The sequence below is a fragment of the Garra rufa genome, chromosome 10 (assembly GCF_049309525.1).
Source record: "Garra rufa chromosome 10, GarRuf1.0, whole genome shotgun sequence".
NCBI classification, from domain to species: domain Eukaryota; kingdom Metazoa; phylum Chordata; class Actinopteri; order Cypriniformes; family Cyprinidae; genus Garra; species Garra rufa.
This window is the reverse complement of record NC_133370.1, coordinates 24,872,204-24,895,524: the sequence shown is the minus strand read 5'-3', so window position 1 is coordinate 24,895,524 and position 23,321 is coordinate 24,872,204. Positions and strand designations below refer to the sequence as shown.

General features: G+C 36.1%; 1 protein-coding gene across 2 annotated transcripts in view; it reads right to left on the bottom strand.

Annotated features, from left to right (window-relative positions):
• Positions 1 to 4,497: 4,497 nt before the first annotated feature.
• gad3 (glutamate decarboxylase 3) overlaps positions 4,498 to 23,321 on the bottom strand; it is a 31,133-nt gene continuing 12,309 nt past the window's right edge. For both annotated transcript variants that reach the window (XM_073848851.1, XM_073848850.1), the window contains exons 2-15: positions 22,881 to 23,032; positions 21,985 to 22,227; positions 21,822 to 21,912; positions 19,374 to 19,486; positions 19,141 to 19,256; positions 18,788 to 18,867; positions 18,643 to 18,697; positions 15,492 to 15,608; positions 14,595 to 14,659; positions 13,621 to 13,699; positions 10,557 to 10,706; positions 9,650 to 9,757; positions 7,329 to 7,418; positions 4,498 to 7,218 (exon numbers count right to left, since the gene is read on the bottom strand). In XM_073848851.1, the coding sequence (XP_073704952.1) occupies positions 7,045 to 7,218; positions 7,329 to 7,418; positions 9,650 to 9,757; positions 10,557 to 10,706; positions 13,621 to 13,699; positions 14,595 to 14,659; positions 15,492 to 15,608; positions 18,643 to 18,697; positions 18,788 to 18,867; positions 19,141 to 19,256; positions 19,374 to 19,486; positions 21,822 to 21,912; positions 21,985 to 22,227; positions 22,881 to 23,016 (1,617 nt within the window). In that variant the 5' untranslated portion in view covers positions 23,017 to 23,032 and the 3' untranslated portion in view covers positions 4,498 to 7,044. The remainder of the gene's footprint in view (positions 7,219 to 7,328; positions 7,419 to 9,649; positions 9,758 to 10,556; positions 10,707 to 13,620; positions 13,700 to 14,594; positions 14,660 to 15,491; positions 15,609 to 18,642; positions 18,698 to 18,787; positions 18,868 to 19,140; positions 19,257 to 19,373; positions 19,487 to 21,821; positions 21,913 to 21,984; positions 22,228 to 22,880; positions 23,033 to 23,321) is intronic.

Below are 23,321 nucleotides of genomic sequence, written 5' to 3'. Positions count from 1 at the left end.
GAAGAGATGGACGTGGTGGTGTATCAGAGGTAAAAATGATATAAATACTGTTCAGTTTCTCACAAAAAACGATCGTTTTTAGACATCAATGTATCGTCATGGATTTGTCTGTGCATGTTTTTTTTTTTTTTTTTTTTTTTACTTTTAAAGGTCTGGTGCCCATCCACTCCCATTATATGGCTGACAGACTGCACCAGTTTAGCTAAAAATCTTTGTTTGTGTTATGCTGAAGAAACAAAGTCACCTACATCTTGGATGCCCTGGGGGTAAGTAGATAAACATCAAATTTTAATTTTTGGGTGAACTATCCCTTTAACACTCATGCACATGAGCTGCCTGCAGCAGTCAGCATTGGATCAGCGACTTTTCTCAGTTTTCTGCATTAAGGTAAGGGGGTCATCATGATCAATTCCTTGTTGATTAAAGGAACCGTATGTAAGAAATTTATTTCAGTTAATCATAAAATGGCCCTGACATGTCACTAGACATTAAGAAATCATGTTCATTTCAAATACTTATATCACTGACAACAGTGGTCCGGCCAGGATATTGTCATTTAAAAGTGACAGTTGCAGCCCACAACTGATGTTATTGTTGTCATTTTGTGTTTTGGTCTGAGGCTCCACCCTCCAGCTATCTACCAATCATGAAGTCAGTAGAGTTTCGTCCTCCGGGTTGCCAGCTCTGTCTGCTCTAGTTACAGCTGCAGCTACGAAGTGTCGGATAAAACGTATAACATTACGAAACCTAAAAGACCTCGTTATGAATCCGAAATGCGTCGTGACAAAGTCCGAAATAACACAAGGATTTGTATAGGAGATGCCTTTGAAAGATGGGGACGGCTGAAAACGGAGAAGAATTTGAAGACAGACGCCAACGTTGCTAATTTTCTCCTGGACAGGTAGGATTCATCTATGTTTGGCTAACTTTGTTTCCGTAAACAGTGGATTTTCCACGGTCGGCCATGCTAAATGCATTCATAAAAAGCTTTATATCGCACCACTAGCAGGGTATGAAAACAACCTATGTTCCGACTGAAATGTGGTATTACAGTACATCTTTACGAAATATTTGGCTAATCGCCATTAGTACATTTTTGCGATACATAATTACTTCGCAAAACATCTCTCGTGAAGCATAAACATAATTAACAGAAGAAAAAAAATTACTGTATAGGACTCGTCACTTGCCATTGGAAGCTCCTTGTAGCAGCATACGTTCCTGCTTAGCTGGCAACCTGGAGTCAGGGAGGATGGGGAGGGGATACACCGTTCTACAGTATTTTGAAAGTGATTTCAGTACCAGTTTTGGCCACAATCCTACATACGGTTCCTTTAAAGTTAAAATGGTGCATCAAGATTTGCCTTCAGTAAACATGAAAGAATAAAAAAGCACCGACACATGTAGGAGAAAAATAGCATTAGCTGCCTGTTAGCCAATCAGTTTTGATAGTTTTTTTTAAATCTATCATCTTTGTGTTATTGAGTTCTTGTTACTGAGTTGAAGTTATGATGGTGATAAAACGTAATAAAAGATGTTTGGGTGGGGGGTGGGCATTTGTATTTAAATACATTTTTTTACACAGTATTTTGTATTTGTATTTAAATACATTTTTCCACTCAGTATTTTGTATTAATTTAAATACATTTCTATGTATTTATGCCCATCTCTGATAACAGTTAGGGAATAACTGTGCACGATATAACAATTTTCTTACTCATCTGAACGCATGCAAATGTTGCAAGACAGAACCAATCAATCACAGAGAGCATTCCCTCCTTTCAGACAGTGCATTCAAACAGGGCTGCGTTTTCCAAAAGTATCATAAGCATTGATGCTTTTCGGAACGGCAGCCCAGAACAATGCTTATCAGAGAACAGAAAATAAAAACATGTTTGAGCTATTTCACAATAAACAAACTGAAATTGTAGCCTACATAATTTGTGCAATGACATTTCTTTAAATTAACATTTAAAGTCCATTGATCATGTTTTGTAGTAATGTTAATATAAATTATACACTGTCAGAATAAAAATGTTGTATTTTATGTGCAACAGCCTGTCACTGGCAGCCCCTTATGAAACTATGTATTTTAAACTATAGGTTTTGTAGTTACCACTACAGTAAACATATTTTAACCACGTGTAAAAAATAAAAGTTAGGGGTAGAGTGGGGGAAAACGCCCCCCTTAAGGAAAATGTGACATTACAGTGAAACAAAACATAAATGTGACTAGAATTGCCATCCCGGTTTTGAGTGACTATGGCAGGAGTTATTCACCAAATATTAAAATTGCTCAGCCTTCATAATTAATTAGTATTTTGACTGAACATATTTTTGTACAAAAGGGGCGTTTTGCCCCATCAGTGGGGTAAAATGCCCCCTTTCATACCAACCAGTTTGCTTCATAGATCAACAGCAAAATGAACAGACTATAGTTTTTAATATCTAAAAGTAAAAGGCAAGTAATGTATCAACATGTGTATATATATTAATATTTATTTGAGGAATGTCCAAAATATCCAATTTTTTTAACATTTATATTTATACATAACTAAGGCATGCAAACAAATATGTTGAGGTAATTTTTTTATTTTGTTCAAATATTTAGATTTTACCACCTAGTTATACTGCATTAAGTGCAAAACAAAGGATTTGATAGACAGAAATATGTTATTATAGTAATTATGATAGAGAGAAACTATGCCCTCTGGGGGGCGTTTTACCCCACAAGCTATGTCTTTTTTTTTTTTTTTTAATTTTTAAAATACAATTATATTCCTTATAAATAACACATCCTCTCAAACTACAGACTTCACTATTCATCTATCATACATCACTGTGGTATCCTACAGAACTATTCTCTTAAACACTTGTTTACTAATATCTGAAAATTATAGCATTTACCATGTAATCCTCATCTCTTCAAACACGTCGCTGGTGTCAGCTTCTCCAAGGAGATTTGTTTATCGCCGTTGTCAACGTAGTGCATAGCAACAGTGAAAATGTATCTTGACTTTCTCTAGTGGTTATTTTGGGAAAAACAGGTGGGGGGGCGTTTTCCCCCACTCTACCTCTAATTAGTTGAAATTACTCTTATTAATTTAATAAATGTAATAATTTAAAAGTTAAGTTTAGAAGTATCGTATCGGTATCGATATCGATGATACTGGCCTTAAAAGTATTGGTATCGTATCGAAAACAAAATAAGTGGTATCGCCCATCCCTGTCTTATGTATGCGACGGATCGCTTCCGGCGTACATACTACGCCAGAGCGCGTACACATAACGTGCCGAATGATGAGCTCCTGCTCAGGACAGTTGGACGTTTACTTTCAGCGAGTTTATTGCATTTCATAAAAAATATATGGCAGCTTCTCAGGAGTTTATTTTTATTAAACGTAATAAATTCTCTTTTTCATGAAAGTCACATTATTTTTTTATTCTTTTACTCTTTACCATCGGCTGACTTGCTAAGACACTTTACTATCCACCATGTTTCAAAACGGAAGTAAGCCTATGGGTGAGACTTCTGGTTCATTATCCGCTATAGAGAAATAACAAGAAGAATAACATCGAGCAGTAAACTGTTTGTACTACAAACCAGTGCATTCCTAATTAAGCTAATACATTATAATAACATGGCAAGACACACCCATCTGCCATATCAAGCAGCAAAACAAGCTATTTGTACAGCTTAAAATAGCTGGATGTGAATGAGACCTGAAGCCTGACCCATAAAATTTACAAATGGCCATGCCCACTCTTACGTGAAAAATGAGTTGGATAAAAATAACATGCATCTCTGTTGCATGCATTTTAACGTTTTGCATTGTGATGTGGATTAATGATTTTATTGTTTTTGGGACAAATCACTATACAGTACAAAGCAAACTGTATTGAACACTGAAACAGATTATTATGCATTTTGCATTTATTTTTAAGCCCTGCTTTAAAATTGCGATCTTATAGACCAAGTGGAATGATGAGACATAATATGAAAAATCATGTTATATGAAAGACAAATATGGTTACAAATGACAAGCATATATGACGGTAGTTTCACATTGTACATGTTGTAGGCTACTCTTAATTACCAGGTTTGACTGATTCAGCTACACCCTTTCAAGTCAAGCATTCAGTCACGCTGTCTCTGTACACAAATATTTACAGAACACGCTGTACCTTTTCTGTTCCAGCATGTCTGTGATGATGCCATTCCACTATAATTAAACAATTCTATACAGTTATAAAACTACTGTGATCTGGAAAAATAAAACTACGGTTATAATACTTTCTGTACTATTACTCTGGAATTAAATTGCTAGAAAAATAGTTCCAGACCCATTATGATTTACAAAATCATGATTTTGGTGGAAATGGGCTTCTGTGTGTACTTCCTTAGAAGTTCACCCTGCTACAGTTTACTTCTACATTTCAAAACCAGAGATGTGAAAAGGTTACATACAGTGTTAAAAAAAAAAAGACTGGCACTGGTAATTTTACAGACATTTACTTTAACAGAAAACAATGAAATGCAGAGCAAAATTGAAAATACAGGTAAAAACAGAAAATTCCATCAGATTATTACAGTTTGTAAATTAACGTCCCAGTCACATTTTCTTGGTTAAATAAACATTACTTACACTATCAGAAAAAGAAAATCTATTTTATATTTTTACATTAACAGTGTAACCAATATTCTATTTATTAAAGCCAAGTATGATTCACTGTTTTTGACTGTTTCAAGGCAGTAACAATTTAAACAATATATTTTATTTGTAAACTTATAATTAGCTATTCATTTAAATAGTTAATTTGAACTATTTTTAAATATTTCAGGTCATCAGTCATCAAAGCTTGGTAAATTTTGGTCACAGAGACAAAGATTTACTTAAATTTCAGCTGATTACTCACTAAACCTCAAGCAGATCATGTTTTCATACCATTTAAAGTCTTATTTTGACGTAACAAAGTGGTTATATCTAAGTGTGTGAGTTATTTAACCTTTTTCAAATTAGTCCTCTCATTAACGACATTATATTGTTCATTCAAGGGTATCTTACGACCAATTCTTACATATTTTATGAGGTATTCGTACAACTTCCTTCATATGATTTTGTACAATTAGTATCTAGACCCCAGGGGCAGGGTTAGGTCATTCGTACGTCATTCGTAAGAATTCATACGAATTGCAGAACTCGTAAATTACATACGATTTAGGAAAAACCTTGTAAAATATGTACGATTTGCTATAAGATCGGGTTGGTTCATTCAGACTGATTTGCGAACGTGGAACATATTTGACAAAAAAAGGCAGGATTTATTGCATAAACCAATCACAGCCGAACATCACCATTCATATCCAATCATATCGCGATGTGACTTTCCCCAATTAATTCGCAATTACAGAGGAAACAGCCCTGGCCTCAGTGTTGCCAAGTCCTTGGTTTTCCCGCAGAATTGGGCTACTTTAACACCGTTGCCGCGGGTGGTTTTTCATGTCCGCGGGTTGAAACGACCCCAATAACGTTATCTTTATCCCCTGGAATGCGACTTTTACTAGGCTAGTTTTGGATCCCATTTGGGCGGGATTTGTTGTGAAAACCTGGCAACCCTGCCTGGCCTGTATAATGGAAGGGCTTTGTTTTGGACAAAAGCATCTGCTAAATGAATAAACGTGTCTATGTAGAAGAATAGCAGCTGTTACAGCAGCAAAAGGAGGATACACATCTTATTAATCCCACTGCTTTTATGGGTGTGGTGTTTACAGCAGCATCCACTTTTTTTGGCATGTTTATTGTGTCAGTATGCATATTTAGAGCTCTGCCTAACAATGCCAAAAGAGCACACCTCATTTAGCTTGGCCTGCATCTGTCAACATGCTACAGAATGGCACGCATTTGCTGAAATCATGCAAAGCGCCAGGCAGCACTGTACATGATTGATGGTGTTGTCCATATGTCGGTTTCTTCTCTAACTTTAGTAAATCACCTATCCAAAGGGGCCTTTAACAGGCCATTAACACACAACACTGACATAATCCATCTTCACAGGTACACGCGCTCACAAATCCTCTTACGCTCGGTACAAGGATGTTGCCATCTACTTTTGAAATATATATTTGAGAAATATATGGATAACAAATATTGTCAAGACAAAGGGCTTGGGATAAAAAGGGTAAAAAAATCATCAGTTCTGACTGATTTTCAATCTTAACTGTCAGCTGTAGGCTAGAAGACAAAGTAATCTCGGCTAAAGGCTTATGCTGCAGTAAGAGGGACCTGCATGCTATATAATTTTATGACTAATGGAGCTAGAACAGCAGGTGGTATACAAATAAATAATAAATGTGTAAAATCACTTTCACGCAAAATTTCTTTTGTTTACAAGTGAAGCCTGAAAATCAACAAGCTGCAAATAAATTCAGACTTACAGAGACCAAAAATGTGCTTGATTTGAGAATGTTAATTGAAATATGCTATAATGTATATATGCATGAATAGTTGACTCTTCTACAGCGTTCAGTATCTCTTAAGGTAGCAATTTAGCAGCTCCAGCCATTAGTAAGTCTTACCAGCAGGAGGCACTAGCAGACTGCAAAACAATTGAGCAGAAAATCTCTCCAAAATTCACTCTATTTGTACATTTTGATTAAGAGCAGGTGCAATTTAGTCACATATATAAGGAATGACTCATCTTAAAGCAGCATGTTGGTTTAATAAAAATCAGCAAGTCATCATCTATTCCCTTTGGTCAATATGGCTCCAATATTATGCCTTTCAGATCTCATTTATAATTTAGTTCAGATGTCCATCATTCTAAAGCTACAGGATTTGTAAAGGAGATCACGTATAGCACACTTCACCTAGACGAAGAATAAATTATTAATAATCGCTAATATAAAAAATGTTCAAAGATAGTTTAAAAAAGAAAGCTGCTCACAGTACGCTGTATGTACGGATAACTGGAATCAGAAGTATGAGGAAAGACGGCTATAAATAAATAAATATTTATCCTTGGATTTTTATTAAGAAGGACTCTTTAGAGTTCACAGCCCAGGCGAGCGATTTCGTTGATTAGAAAGTCTACATCCTCCCTCTGAGTGGCTGGGTTGGAGAAAACACAACGGAAGAAATTCACTTTGTCTTCCAGAGGTTGATAGCCAATCATTGTGAATCCTTCCTCCATCATTTTTGTCTTGATTTGTGGAGCCACCTGTGGGAATTTACAATGTCAGCTTGCAAGCAGATGATGGGAACAGCTCTGTAAATAACTAAACGGAGATGGTTAATTAAGAAATTAAAAGGCTTCATTTATTGACTCACCATATGAAGTTCTCTGTCTCGCTCGGGGCCTGAAGGAATGCTTTGCAGTCGTTTTGGGAGATACCAAAAGCAGACATTGCTGTGTTCAGGCTGAAATAATACATGAAATGTATGAAATCATAAAAAGTGATGATTTACAGTTGAGGTCAAAAGTTTACACACACCTTGCAGAATATGCAAAATGTAAAAATCTTACAAAATGAATGTTATTTTTTTATTTAGTACTGACCTGAATAAGATATTTCACATAAAAGATGTTTACGTATAGTCCACAAGAGAAAATAGTTGAATTTATAAAAATGACCCAATTCAAAAGTTTACATACACTTGATTCTTAAAGGATAACTACTGCCAAAATGCAACCTGGGCTGTTTTTTTTTTTTTTTTTACTGTAAACGAGACAAACATATATCTAAAAGCATAATTACGACAAATGAGCCGTTTTTGAGATTGACCGTGATTTCGTTTTGTTTTCAATGGCCGGTGAATGGGAGTACTAGGGGCATAAATTTGACCTCATCAAAATCGATATTTTTACAACACTAAGAAGGCTCGACACACCATGAAACTTTGCTCGAAGTATCGCCTGGGTCTCTACACATGAACTCCAGCATTGAGAACACTGTTTGTGTACAGAGTTTACTAAAAAGAAAGGTTTTGAACAACTCACTTTCACTGTTTGGGTTTCCGCTCGCGGCCGTCTTGCCAGTCAAGAGGTGTTGATCTCCAAATACGAATGAATGGACTCCATAGGACGAAATATTAGGCTTATATGAGGCTCTTTTTACAACTAGAAGGTTAATATTGTTTTTCACTTGCGACAAAACAACAAATTAGCCGTGCAATTATATGGAAATATGCTTTAGGAGCTACCCATCCTCGCATTCGGAGATCGACATTTCTTGACTGGCAAGACGGCCGCGAGCGGAAACTCAAACAGTGAAAGTGAGTTGTTCAAAACCTTTCTTTTTAGTGAACTCTGTGTACACAAACAATGTTCTCAATGCTCGAGTTCATGTGTAGAGACCCAGGCGATACTTCGAGCAAAGTTTCATGGTGTGTCGAGCCTTCTTAGTGTTGTAAAAATATCGATTTTGATGCGCTCAAAGTTATGCCCCTAGTATTCCCATTCACCGGCCATTGACCGCAAAACGAAATCATGGTCAATCTCAAAAACTGCTCGTTTGTCGTAATTATGCTTTTAGATATATGTTTGTCTCGTTTACAGTAAAAAAAACAGCCCAGGTTGCATTTTGGCAATAGTTATCTTTTAATACTCTGTTGTTATCTGAATGATCCACAGCTTTGTTTTTGTTTTGTTTTTTGGTTTAGTGATAGTTCATCAGTCCCTTGTTTGACCTGAACAGTTCAACTGCTCGCTGTTCTTTAGAAAAATTCTTTAGGTCCCACAAATTCTTTGGTTTTTGCAGCATTTCTGTGTATTTGAACCCTTTCCAACAATGACTGTATGATTTAGAGATCTATCGTTTCACACTAAGGACGACTGAGGGACTCATATGCAACTATTACAGAAGGTTCAAATGCTCACTGATGTTTCAGAAGAAAACACGATGCATTACGAGCCGGGGGTGTAAACTTTTGAACAGAATGACGGTGTACATTTTTCTTATTTTGCCTAAATATCATATTTTTCATTTAGCACTGCCTTTAAGAAGCTACAGAAGATTCCTATGTTTCCCAAAAGACAAAGTAAGTTAAATTTACACTGATCTTCAAATTCAAAAAATTTTCACCCCTGGCTTTTAATGCATTGTGTTTCCTTCTGAAGCATCAGTGAGCGTTTGAACCTTCTGTAAAGTTGAAAGATGGATCTCAGAATCATACAGTTATTGTTGGAAATGTTATAAATACACAGAAATACTGAAAAACCAAAGAATTTATGGGACCTAAAGGACTTTTATGAAGAACAGTGGGCAGTTTAACCGTTCAGGACAAACATGGGACTCATGAACAACTATGCATTGTACAGGTATGTAAGTATTAAGAATCAAGCGTATGGAAACTTTTGAACAGGGTTATTTTTTTAATTCAACTATTATTTTTCTCTTGTGGACTGCATGTAAACATCTTTTATGTGAAATATCTTATTCAGGTCAGTACCAAATAAAAAACATGCATTTTGTATGATCTCTCCTATTTTGGTAAAATAATTATTTGCAGTTTCTGCAAGGTGTACGCAAACTTTTGACCTCAACTGCAACTCAGACAGGGTACCAAAAGTCACCATGAGCTCTAACAATCATTCAGCAATTTTCATCTTACAATATGCTAAAAGTTTACAGAAATATCACCACACTCACCTTTGCTTTGAAGACAAGCTGAAAGTCTGTTCTTCTCTTCAGCTTGTAGTAAAGATACTCTGCATTTTCCAGGCAGTGGTTGATCTGTGCTTCAAAGCCCTCAGAACCCTACAAAGAATGTATTTAATGTTTGCGTTCTTCACGGTTTAGTGCTGTTTTTGTCATTTTGACATATTTAAGTCTTTGAAATTTTCGAATCAGTACTAAAAGTGCCTTGTTGCTCCTTTGGGCATTGTGTGAAGCACAAAAGAGAAATAAACATTTTAAAAGCTCACTCACAGAAAAGAATAATAGTACATGGTTATGTCAAAGAATAAATAAAATGTTTTTTTTTTTTTCTTAAATAATTGGTGTACAATTTCTACTTTTCGTAAGGGATAATGTATGAATAAAGCCCGACAGAGAAAGCGGGAAGCTGTTGTATAAGACTGCAATAATAAGCGGCTGGATGTACATTATCCCACTTATTACACAGATACTTAATTTCACCACATGAATAATTATGGCGATAAAAGACATTGATTTAAGATGAAACTGTTACCATGTTTTTTTTTTTTTATATTACAATCATCAAAAAATGGCAGCAGCGTTTGTATTAAACGAGAAAGCAGGTCCGCGATACTATTACATCATAATAAATAATTGTACACTAAATATTGATTTGACTGTTAATATGTTATTAGCCAACCAAATGCAAAGCTTTCATAACTGCAGATGATTGCAGTTACAGAGTATTCCATGTAGCCGTGAAAAAAAAAAAAAAAAAAAAAAAAAAAAAAAAAATATATATATATATATTTATTTATTTATTTATTTATTTATTTTTTGGTCTGCGAGCTGTCATTTTCCAGATCACATTTCTGATGGTGGTTAAGAACACATTTGGTTTGAATAAGGTCTGTCATACCTTTGCCTTCCACATGAGCCACAGTTTGAAGACGTCTACGTGCCGTCCACACTGAATGGTTTTGTCCCCAGTGTCGTAGGACACATCATAGTGCTTGTCAGGTTGGAAGAGATACTCGGCACACAGCTGATTACATTCCTGCAGGAGGCCCTGAGAACAACAGATGGCCTTAACATAGCCTTGGTTTTCAATACCTCCTCAAGCATCAGTGTCTCTTTGCAGCCTTTCACGAGTTCCCTCTTACAGATAATAAACTGGACGAAAGGTTGTGCATGTTTGGCGTGCTGTCCGGGAGAGGGCCTCGAGCTCGGTGGTAATTGCCGAGCCCGGGGCTATCCCCCGCCCAGGGGGAGGGGTCCGAGCTCAGCACTGGCCCGAACCCTAAAAGCGCTCCCCCCTATGGGCTGAAGGTGAGGAGACGGGGTGGAGGAGAGGCGTTGTCGAGACAAGAGATGATGAAGATAGGACTGTTGTGTTATTTATAGGGATTTTTCCATGCTTTTGAATTGGCCGTGTTAATTATCTGTGCGAGCTCCTTACGAAATTTGTCAATAAAACATCACGTTGTGATAGTGTATGTGCTCCTGGTTTGTCCTGAGCAGGAAAGCTGCCCACTGTTCTTGACAAAGACTTGAATCCTAGATGTTCTTTGACTGTCTTGCATGCTCTGCAGTCTGCATCATTTGTGTTCAGATATTGATATTGGGGTCCAACTGTGCCACTCAAGAAAACTGAGGGAAATATACAACCATCACAAAAGGCTGACACTATCGACACCGAGGCACAATCAAGGTCATGTCCTTTTGAACATAATCAATTTGTGTAAATTCACATATATGTGTTGAAGGCATAGTTCACCCAAAAATGTTCATCTTCAGAACACAAATTGAGATATTTTTGATGAAATCCAAGAGCTTTCTGACCCTGCATAGACAGCATCACAACTACCACGTTCAAGGCCCAGAAAGATAGTAACAACTTTATTCAACAATTTCTTTAACATTTCAGTTGCGTTGCTGTCTGTGCAGGGTCAGAAAGCTCTTGGATTTCATCAAAAATATCTTCATTTGTATTCTGAAGATGAACAAAGGTCTTGCGGTTTTGGAACAAGAGGGTGAGTAATTAATGACAGAATTTTCATTTTTTTGGGTGAACTATGCCTTTAAGTAAATTTATGTTATGCAACTTCTTCAGAGCAGTAATAAATATAAATATTACCAGGGTTCAAGCACTTTAAGGCATTTAAGCACATATGCAAAAAGACATTATGTAGCCTTTTTTTTTGCAAATTCAGGTAATTTATAATAGAAATATTATGTTTTGTAATGTTTATGACTGTAATAGAACCAGCTATGATCCGATGTCCTTAAAACTTTGCATGCTTGTTTCTAATCACCTGTCGCATGTGCTCACCAGGTTTTGTGAAGTTTTGAGTTTTCCTTTAGGCTTTATAGGATTTTGGGTGAATTCGGACAGGCCTCTTTTCTAAACGACCCCGTTATAACTTCCCAAAAGGTAAATTCCAACATTTTTTTTTGATAATCATTGACCTAGAGAATCCAGAGATGCTGTGTTTTTTTCCAGATTGAGCGAAAAATCTTAAACTAGTTAAAAAAGTAGGTTTTTACATCTTCACAAAACCAGTCATAAGGTTAAATTTGACAAAACTTTTATACATCATTTTTATACATTTATACATCATATGAAAGCTCAATAAATAAGCTTTCTATTGATGTATGGTTTGTTAGGATAGGACAATATTTGGCTGAGATACATCTATTTGAAATCAGAAATCTGAGGATGCAAAAAAATCAAAAAGACTGAGAAAATCACCTTTAAAGTTGTCCAAATTAGGTTCTTAACAATGCATATTACAAATCAAAAATTACATTTTGATATGTTTACAGTAGGAATTTTACAAAAAATCTTCATGGAACATGAACTTTACTTAATTTCTTAATGATTTTTGGCATAAAAGAAAAATCAAAAATTTTGACCCATGCAATGTATTTTTGGCTATTGCTACAAATATACCCCAGCGACTTAAGACTGGTTTTGTGGTCCAGGGTCACATTTAATAAACAATTTGATTGACAGCAGTGGTTGTAGAGGCAAAGATGTCCAAAATGACGAGTACTATCATATGATACGAATATTGCGTGTATGTGCAATGCACAATTGTTTACGCCAATGAAAACCGAAGTATCCTCTTCCTAGTGGCTGATTTCTTTCAAATTTCTCATAGACCTTTGGGGCTTGAGTCAAACAGGCCCACTAATTTTTGTTCCGATCAGCCTCCATTAACCATGTATAATAGGTGCTCAAACTTCATCTGACAGTGGTGGCCATGTTTTTTTGAGATGCGCAAATGTCCTTATAGAAACTTGTGGCACTTTGGACCAAGACCGTGGTCAGTGATTTTCATGTTGATAGGACAAATGGTTGCGTAGGTACCATTTTTTTGTTTTTTTACCCTCTTATAGTGCCAAGCTCTGCAATGTTTGTCCTGCAACCTTAGATTGAGCTCTTACATAAGTGTCCTGAGTTTGGCGAAGATATCTCATTACGTTCAGGAGGTACAGACATTTTACTAAAAGTGGCCCTGCCCCTTTTGAACGTTTTGGCATTCTACTTTTTTGGATAATTATTGATATTCGCCTTTCAGAGATTGTTTCTGCACTGGTTTGGTTCTGATTGGGAAAAAAAATTAGGACTAGTTCAGAAAAGTAGGTTTTGCATGAGTCAAAGATTTTTTCTTTTGATCGCTGTAGTGCCCCCGTCAGGCCGATTGGGGCGAGCCTGGGTGACATTGTAGGCAGTGTGAGTACTACCATCCCTCCAAGTTTCAAGTCTTTACGACTTACGGTTTGGTCTGCACGATCAGTTTTACGTGGAGATTGTTGATCTGTCACTATTCTAATAATTACAATAGGGTTTCAGTGCTACACGCTTATTTTTTTACTATATGATTTTTTTTGTTTACATTTTATCTTATACATTATTTATTTATTTATTTATTTATTTATTCTTAACATCATAGATTTAACTCTCCAGCTCAGCTCACCTTCTGCTTCACTAGAATAGTTGAGCATTGAAGTGGGACGCCCATCATCTTGTGCGGGTTCCAGGTCACAGAATGGGCTCTGAATGAAAGCATATAAAAAAAGACTGATGATGTTAGATGTTGAAATAATTTCACCAATTTAAAGTACACATTCATAATATAAAATGATTTTTGAAATGGAGGTGAAAGTGGAGGTGGAATCCATTAGACAAACTTTTTATCAATTGTATGTATTCTAGGAACAAGCTGTAATTGCAGGTTCTGACCAACCATGAGTACAAAAGAAATGAAAAGTAAGAAAGTTATTTGGCTGACGGGGGTTGAGTGGGTTATATGTTTTAACAGTCTCACAGAGTAAATGTCAATGTGCTTTCACCACACTCCTTTCAGAGTTGAAATTGTAGAGACATTACGTGAATTATCCTGCAGAACACCAAACGTAATGGCAACGAAGGCGGCACTTTGTGTTGATTAAATGAAAATGAAACAGAGGGATGTAGAAGAAGCGTCTAGAGAATTGACTGCTGACATTTAAGGTAGATAAAGCAGCCCATGTTCACGTTAACCAACCAACACTAAAAAAGTATATATTCAAATCTTTAATATTTTGCTGTTTTTTTTTAAAGTAAAGAATTACAAGCTGTGCAAATAATGTCCATTATTGTTTTGTGACCAAGCAATCTCTGATAGAGTTAAATTGAATTCTTTTGGAGTTAGACATTGCTTATGCCAAAGCATAACATTACAAAACAATGATATCTGCACTCCTAACAGCTAAATGGACCGCATGTTGCTTTGTTTCCCAATGAATGTTTATGCATTTAGCAGAGGCTTTTATCCAAAGCAATTTGCACTGCGCTCAATGTATAAATGTTATCGCTTCATGAATTTCCGGTGAATTAAACCCATGACCTTGGCATTGCTTACACCACTGAGCAACACATTATACAATCAAAATGATTGATTTAGGTTACCTTTCAATTCCTTGCAGTTTCACACGATGTTTGTTGGACAGAAGCAAGCCTCCACCCCAAGCAGCCTACATAATGTGAGAGCATTAAAACACTGCATCATTTTGACCAGGGGTATTCAAGTCCAGTCCTAGAGTTTAGCTCCAAAACTGAAAAAAAAACCTCACCTGCCTATTAAGAATTTACACTTTCTTTACGATTTAGTCAGTTACACAGATGCACGGCCATATTGGAGATACTCAAATGTAAACGACAGCATGGATTGCATGGTTAATACATTGTTCTGCTCATTTATGCTGTCTAAATTACGGAAAAAAAAAACATGGAAGCTTTTAAATCATATAGAAAAGGACTTAGTAAGCAGGAAAGGGTGCAATATTTTGACAAACTAAAGTTAAAAAGTGGTAAAGATACGTACGAGCAGTACTGATTGAGATATAAGCCTGATATTTTACCTTCCTGACCGTAAATTATAAGAACGAACACAAATGTTGTCAAGATTCTTGCCCTGGTTCAGTTTAGTTTAGTTTGGCCAACCACAAACGCCTTTTGTTTCCTCAGACCATTTTTTGCACACTTGTCCTTGATTTGTTATAACTTTTGGCAGTCTATAGTACTCCAAAGATTTTTCGAGTCTGACCAATTAGTACAGCCCAAAACATTAGAATAATTGACCATTTTCAGCAGCAATAATCAGAAAAATATGCAAGTTTCATTCGGTTCAGTGGCATTGTTCATGTTCAGCCAATATGGCCGATTGATGACGCGTCGTGAAAACACTCTATAGCCTATATTAATTCTGAAGACACTGATCAGCTTGGTGTTCTAGGACTGAACTTGTCTACCCCTGATTTTCACTATATTTAATAAAAATGTACCTAATAAGATAAAATGCATTACATCCACATGCATCCATAGGCCATGGTGTTCACAAATGTCTGCTATTTCATTCAGAGGGTCAAAGGCTCCATAAACTGTGGTTCCTGCCGTCGCGTTGACATAAAATGGCATCAAACCCTATAAACAGCAAACAGAGATTAGTATACACATGCATTCAATGAGCCAACAAATTTGGTGTTATATCATGTTTATGGTATGGCATAGTTTAGAAGCTAAATGTAGAAGACACAACATATCACACACTTAACAAAAAAATTGGTATAGAAACAATTTTTACTCAGAAATTACTAGAAAATTTCACAATTAATTACTGTAACTGTCAGTAAAACATTAAGAGTCAGATTTACTAACAGCATGTGTCCGAGCAAACAAAAGACTACTAAAGACGCGAGGTGAAGAATTAGTGCTGAAAAGGTGAGGACACGGTTATCTTTGTGCCTGACCTTATTGAATACAGTGAGGAAAAAAAATTATATTTGATCCCCTACATCTGATTTTGTACGTGTGCCGACTGACAAAGAAATGATCAGTCTATAATTTTAATTGTAGAAAAATCCAGAAAAACGCATTTCAAAAAAGTTATAAATTGATTTGCAATTTAATGAGTGAAATAAGTATTTGACCCCTTCGCAAAACATGACTTAGTACTTGGTGCCAAAAACCCTTGTTGACAATCACAGAGGTCAGACATTTCTTGTTGTTGGCCACCAGGTTTGCACACATCTCAGGACGGATTTTGTCCCACTCCTCTTTGGATATCCTCTCTAAGTCATTAAGGTTTCGAGGCTGATGTTTTGCCACTTAAAACTTCAGCTCCCTCCACAGATTTTCTATTGGATTAAGGTCTGGAGACTGGCTAGGCCACTCCAGGACCTCAATTTGCTTCTTCTGAGCCCCTCGTTTGTTGCCTTGGCCATGCGTTTTGGGTCATTGTCATGCTGGAATACCCATCCACGACCCATTTTCAATGCCCTGGCCCTGACGGTACATGACCCAGTTCATCGTCCCTTTGATGCGGTGCAGTTGTCCACCAAAGCATAATGTTTCCACCTCCATGTTCTTGGGTCATAGGCAGCCTTCCTCCACCTCCAAACACGGCAAGTTGAATTGATGCCAAAAAGCTCGATTTTGGTCTCATCTGACCACAACACTTTCACCCAGTTCTCCTTTGAATCATTCAGATGTTAATTGCCAAACTTCAGACGAGCCTGTACATGTGCTTTCTTCAGCAGGGGGACCTTGTTTTTTCTACTTCAAAATGTCATGTTTAATTCAGTTACTTGCTGTTTCTTGGTAATTTGCAATGTTTCTCAGTGTATGAGCAAAAGTGTTGTTGACCTGAATATCAGGTGTGCGACTAAGTCCTAGCTACTGGGGTATAGACTTTTTTCCACTTTTGATCATTTTTGATGTGTGCACTGCAGACATTTACATTTCAATAGCAGTTAATTTAATATGCCATGGCTGTACCTGACGTGCAAGATCATTTTAGGGAAAAAATCAAATGAAAAGTACAAAACCATTTATTATATTGTGGGATATATTCATAATATTCATACAATTTTCAGCTACAGTAGGACAGATAAACCTCTCACTTTGCTGTTTTGCATTTTAAAGCTTGCAACTTAAAGTGGTAGAACCGGCATTTATGTTTTAACAGAATCTGAAGGTGACATAACTATCTCACAGTAACCTAGCTCTCACATTTCATGGATATCGCTTTTGCCAGTAATGAAAACATGGAAAGATACAAGAGGAATAAAATCACAATTGTTTCCGAGTTCTCACTGAAGGGCTGTGTTTCTACTGATTTGATGAGTTTGGCTGAGAAGCAGGACTGAAATTATAATCAGCCATACAGTTTACTTTTTCGGTTTAATTTAACATTTCATAATGGTCAGTTTTAGATTACGTATAATTTAACTTGGATTACTTTGTCTTGGATAACCACATCTCAAGTGTCTAAAATGAATCATGTCACACCCCTGCCACAATCTGATATTTAGTCGGCTACTACAGCATGATTGCAAGTTAAAATGCCTTTTATACAAGCACCAAAATAAGGCATTGATGCTGAGTAACCAGGCATTTAAAGACAAAATGTGGCCAATTCTACAGACTACAGTCAAATACAGATTAGCAAAGTGATATAAACTTAGTCAGGGTAGCAACATATTTAAATTTTGACAGGAATTAAAACAATTCTGTGAGGGATATAAGTAGTGCGTTTAATGGACTGTGCTGTTGTTTAACAACATACTGATAGTTCAGGTGGCAAAAAAGAACTTTCAGCACACAAAATATCCAAAAAACAGTTTTGAAAGTTGGTTGTTGTAAACATTATGTGGTATAGGACGTTCATACAGCATCAACAGGCTTGTTTTTTAGTCATGTTAAATTCAATGTGGCATCTAACCTGACAGTTACACACAACGAGTCAAAAGTTTTTGAACAGTAAGATTTAGTTTTTTTTAAAAAGTCTCTTTTGCTCACCAAGCCTGCATTTATTTGATCCAAAGTACAGCAAAAACTGTAAAATTCTGAAATATTTTTCTATTTAAAATAACTGATTTCTATTTGAATATATTTAAAAAATTGAAGAACAGCATTTGTTTGAAATTGAAAACTTTTGTAACATTATCAATCTCTTTAGTATCACTTTTGTTCAATTTAAAACATGCTTGCTAAATAAAAGTTTTAATTTCTATAAATATTCCCACAAAACCTTTTAAATGGTATAGTGTATAATGTTACAAAAGCTTTTTATTTCAGATAAATCCTGATCTTTTGATCTTTCTATTCATCAAAGAATCCTGAAAAAAATTACTCAACTGTTTTAAATATTAATATATAATAAGAATGATTTCTGAAGGATCATGTGACACTGAAGACTGAAGTAATGATGCTAAAATAATACATTTAAAAAATATATTTAAATAGAAAACAGTTATTTTAAATAGTAAAAATGTTCCAAAATTTTACTGTTTTTGCTATACTTTTGATCAAATAAATGCAGGCCTGGTGTGGAGAAGAGACTTCTTACTGTTCAAAAACTTTTGACTGGTAGTGTATGGTAAGGTGTTATCCATAAAGCGGAAAACAAAGTTTTACAATATAAATATTCAGTGCAAATTTTGCTCATTTGACTGACCTTAGACTTTGCTCCCTCAATGCTGGAGTTCAGTTCCGATGAGATCATCTTCCCCCTCACAGAGAGAAACCAAAAAGTTTTATTAATCTTGGTAAACTGGGCAGACTGCAAATAATGAACTTATGATTCCATCCACCAATCTTACCTTTCATCACATTTGACGAGTACAACATTTTCAGAGCCGATGCCAAGAACCGCTGCAGACTTCTTGATAGAATAATGACTCTAATAAGGAAAGCGTATGTTAAACATGCACAGGCAAGCAGCTAACATGATCTGACCTTTTGCTTTACCATAACAAGACATGAAATATTCAAATTAACATCAGTTTATCAGCACTTTTAAAAAAACACTGCTTTGACACGTAACGTCTGACCTCCCAATCAGGGGGTCAGGAGGTAATAACTAAAATGTGTTGTGCTATGTGTCTCATTGAGTAAGTGGAACTGTCACAGCACCCCCGCTGAGAGTGGAGGAAGCAGTAATGAGATCATGTACGTGCGCGGAGGTGAACAGTGCCAGGCGTGGTATCGCAGACATCCCGTGGGTCTTCACCGCCGGAAAGAAATGAAACCTCGCCAACAACACACTGTACAGATTGGACATGGTGCCTCCTGCGGAGAAAGCCATTAGCTGTTTAATGAAATACTAATGATGGAAAAGTTCCAATGTTCATTTTTCAAAACACAAACATAAATGCTTCCTGTATTTTTGTGCTTTCAGCTTGTTACCAGGACAAAAGATGCCATCTCCATCTTCCTCTGGCCATCCAATAATTGAATGCATTTTTCTCAGAACTACTTCCTCCATCAGTATAAAGACCGGGGATATTTCATAAGTGAACCTGTAAACAGAGAAGAATTTAAACTCATACATACCCTAAAGGACTGTAGAATAAATGGGGCTTAATGGGAACTGTAACAAACTTGGAAAATGGAAACAAATGGAAAATGGAAATCGAAAAGCTATTTTCTAAATGCATTTTAGTTTATTTTTTTAATTATTTATTTTTACCTCATACATTTTAACAACTTAAACCTCGCAAAATACTGCAAGCTCACATTCAGATCTGGCTTTATCCAATTAACATATTTTTGGATAATATGTTTCTCCAGATGTGCATCACAATATTGAAGAAACGATCTGTCGCTAGTTCTGTTACAAGAAGTTTACTTCCACAACAAAAATTTACAGATAATTTACTCACCCCCATGTCATCCAAGATGTTCATGTCTTTCTTTATTCAGTCATACAGAAAATATGTTTTTTGAGAAAAACATTTCAGGATTTTTCTGCTTATAGAGTACTTCTATGGTGCCCTAAATATGAACTTCCAAAATGAAGTTTAATGGCTGCTTCAAATGATCCCAAATGTTGTTGTAAACAATCCAAGCCAAGGAAGAAGGGTCTTATCTAGCGAAACAATCCGTTATTTAAAAAAATCATAATTTATATACATTCTAACCTCAAACACTCATCTTGTCTTGCACTGCCTGAACTCTGTTTTTTACAGTTCAAGACAGTTAGGTTATGTCGAAAAACTCCCATCTCATTTTGTCCCTCAATTTCCAAATCGTCCTACATCGCTGTTTTTTTTTTTTTACTTTTGGTGTTTAATCTTTGTATGTTCACTTTGCAAACACTGGGTCGGTACTTCTGCAGAGATGTAGGATGATTTTTACACGATTTTTGAAATTAAGGGGGAAAATAAGATGTGAGTTTTTTGACCTACCCTAACTGTTTTAAACCAGAGATGCACAGACTGCTCATGCACATCGCAGAGAGACAAGACGAGCATTTGAGGTTAAAAAGTATATAAACTGTAATAAAAAAAAATAAAAAAAATTCCCAGATCATTTAGGTAGATAAGGCGCTTTTTCCTCGGTTGGGATCGTTTACAGCTGCATTTGGGATCGTTTGAAGCTGCATTCTACATTTATTTGTGTGCACTCACAATAACAACGAAACGTTGAGCTTTTGTAAAATAATGAAAGCAAACAGGATGCGCTTTCTGCCATCTCGGTCTCTGTGAACTTGATCGCGAAACTTCGAAACTCTGTGTATACTTGCCTTACAGACATGAAAAATATATAGAGAGTGAAATGTCTGCTTTCAAATTAACCAATTTAAATGGAAAACAAATATTCTCCGATTATGTAATCCATATAAAACTTGCATAGCCTACAGGCACATCAACTACTGTGGAGATGATGAGTCAGTGTCGCCGACTTCATCTCTTAAACCGAAAAAACAAAGAAAGCACTAGTTTATCAATAAATTATTAAAACATTAATTCAGTCTCCTTGCTGTTTTTCCCTGACATAATTATTATATCTGCCGGTTGCGCTGTGGCAAGCTTTTTTTGCTTGTGCTTGAGCACTTATTAGGCTATGTAGACAATTAAAGGCTCATTATTATGATTTATATGGTTTGTTAATATACGTAAGACTAATAGTCAACTAATGCTTAAAATGAACGACTACTAGTCGACCAGAAAATCTTTAGTTGAGAGCAGCACTAGTAAGGACATTGTTAAAGAGTCCATGTGACGTGTGGTTCAACCATAATTTTATAAAGCTACAAGAATACTTGTTTGTGCACAAGGACAACAAAAATAAAGACTTTTTTTAACAATTTCTTCTCTTCCGTGTCAGTTTTCGAAGCACATTCACAAGAGCATGCGTTGTGTTACTCTTGTGAACAAGTGTCGACTAACACAGAAGAGAAGATTTTTTTTAAATAAAATCATTATTTTTGTATTCTTGTATTCTGAAAGCTTCATAAAATTAAGGCTGAACCACTCATGTCACAAGGACTATTTTAACAATGTCTACCTTGCATCTTAATTTGTGTTTCAAAGATGAACAAAGGCCTTACGGGTTTGGAACGACATGAGGGTGAGTAATAAATGACAGAATTTTCATTTTTGGGTGAACTATCCCATTAATAGTTTGTGTTCAGTAGAATTCTTTAATTTGTTTTTTAAAGAAGTCTCTTATGCTCACCAAGACTGCATGTATTTGATCAAAAATATAGTACATCAGTGTTGAAAACAGTTAATTAGTTTCATCCCTATACCTAATTTTAAATTTGTTACAACCATCCATGGCCTCGTCTATTTATTTTTCTCTTCATCCATAATTATAATTATTGTTTAAGAACTGAAACTCCTCTCTTACATGTTTGTATTTGCTGTTGACGTCAACCATTCTCCTGCCAGACCAATGACGTCAAGTCCAGTTGACAGCTGGTTGAAAAATCTCGGATGACCTGGCAACATTAAAGGACAACATTAACACTCCTAAACACAGCTGTGACCTGTGTTATTCTGCTTGTACTTACCCGTTTTAACTCCATATTTAAGTGTGTCTCTGCAGTCCACCAGCAGCTGCTCCAGATTATCCGGCTGGTCAGGGAGCTCCAAACTGAAGCCCTCTAGACCTTCCTTAAGCTGGTGAGGATAGTGGAAATCTAAAACCTTGGAGCTGCGTTTGAACGATTTACTGATGTAGGCCAGCAAGATGTTTACCAGCTCCTGCAGGAAGTGCTTGGTTGCTTCCTCTCCGTCCTCAGCAGGGAGCAAATCTGAACAAACACAAAGTGCACGTCATTCCCACAAATTATTTGCGTTTCAGGTCTAGTGTGAGCACTTTATATTGGCTACAATGAAGTTGCAAACAACATTTTGTCTCTCCGCAGCACATTAACAGGTTACACTGCCAATCAGTGTCTGAAGGTTATAATTTACTGTCTACCAGCATGGCACTGTCACTTCTTTCTGCGGCAGCTTGTATTTGGAGCCGTTGCAACACAGTTCTGTGGTTTAATTTGCATTTTTCATTTGAAAACTGAAAAACATTTGCAAGCGCTGCTAATGAAAATAATTTGAATGCATGAAAATATTTAGTTTGGGGATGTAATTGCAGCTGAATTAAAAATGCATCTCTTAAAAGTTTAATTTAGTTTAAATCAATATTACATTTAAATTTTTTCATGTGGAAAAGCTTTTATCCAAAATAGCTTACCGTGCAAGTTATATCATTTCATTGGAACAATATTTAAATGGATAATTGAGTGTCAAACCATGCTATTTGCATTCGAACTATCAAACTGAAAAGAGTGAAATATCCCAAAATGCTAGGCCATGTTTCTTTTCAGAAATTGTTTCTAGTACCATTGTTGCACTGCAAGAGACGCTCAGACATTTCACCACCCTTTCATCTGAGTATTTGCTGTACCTTTGCTGTGGATGCAGCTGAAGTCATGAGCTACGCGCCCACTATCATATTTCAGGCCGTCATCAGTGTTTCCTAAAGAACCTGTGTCCTGTTTGCTCGTGCTTAAATGCTGCCTGTCAGCCTGTGTTAACTCCATAATGTCTCCTGCAGACCTGCACAAACATCAACATACAAGTTCAAACACGACAGACACATATACCAATTATATACCATGTATATTTTATTTCAGCTTTATTTCAGTTTGAAAACAACTTTTAATAGTACTAACTACACTAAAAGATAGAAACAAACACAACATCAATAATTACATTATACCACTTCAATAAAACTTGAGACCGAATCAGTTTGAAATCAGCACAGTGAGCAGCCACTTATTTAAACATGAGCACAAATCATTGATAATGTTAACAAGAATAACTGCAGAAAATGATAGTATAGTGT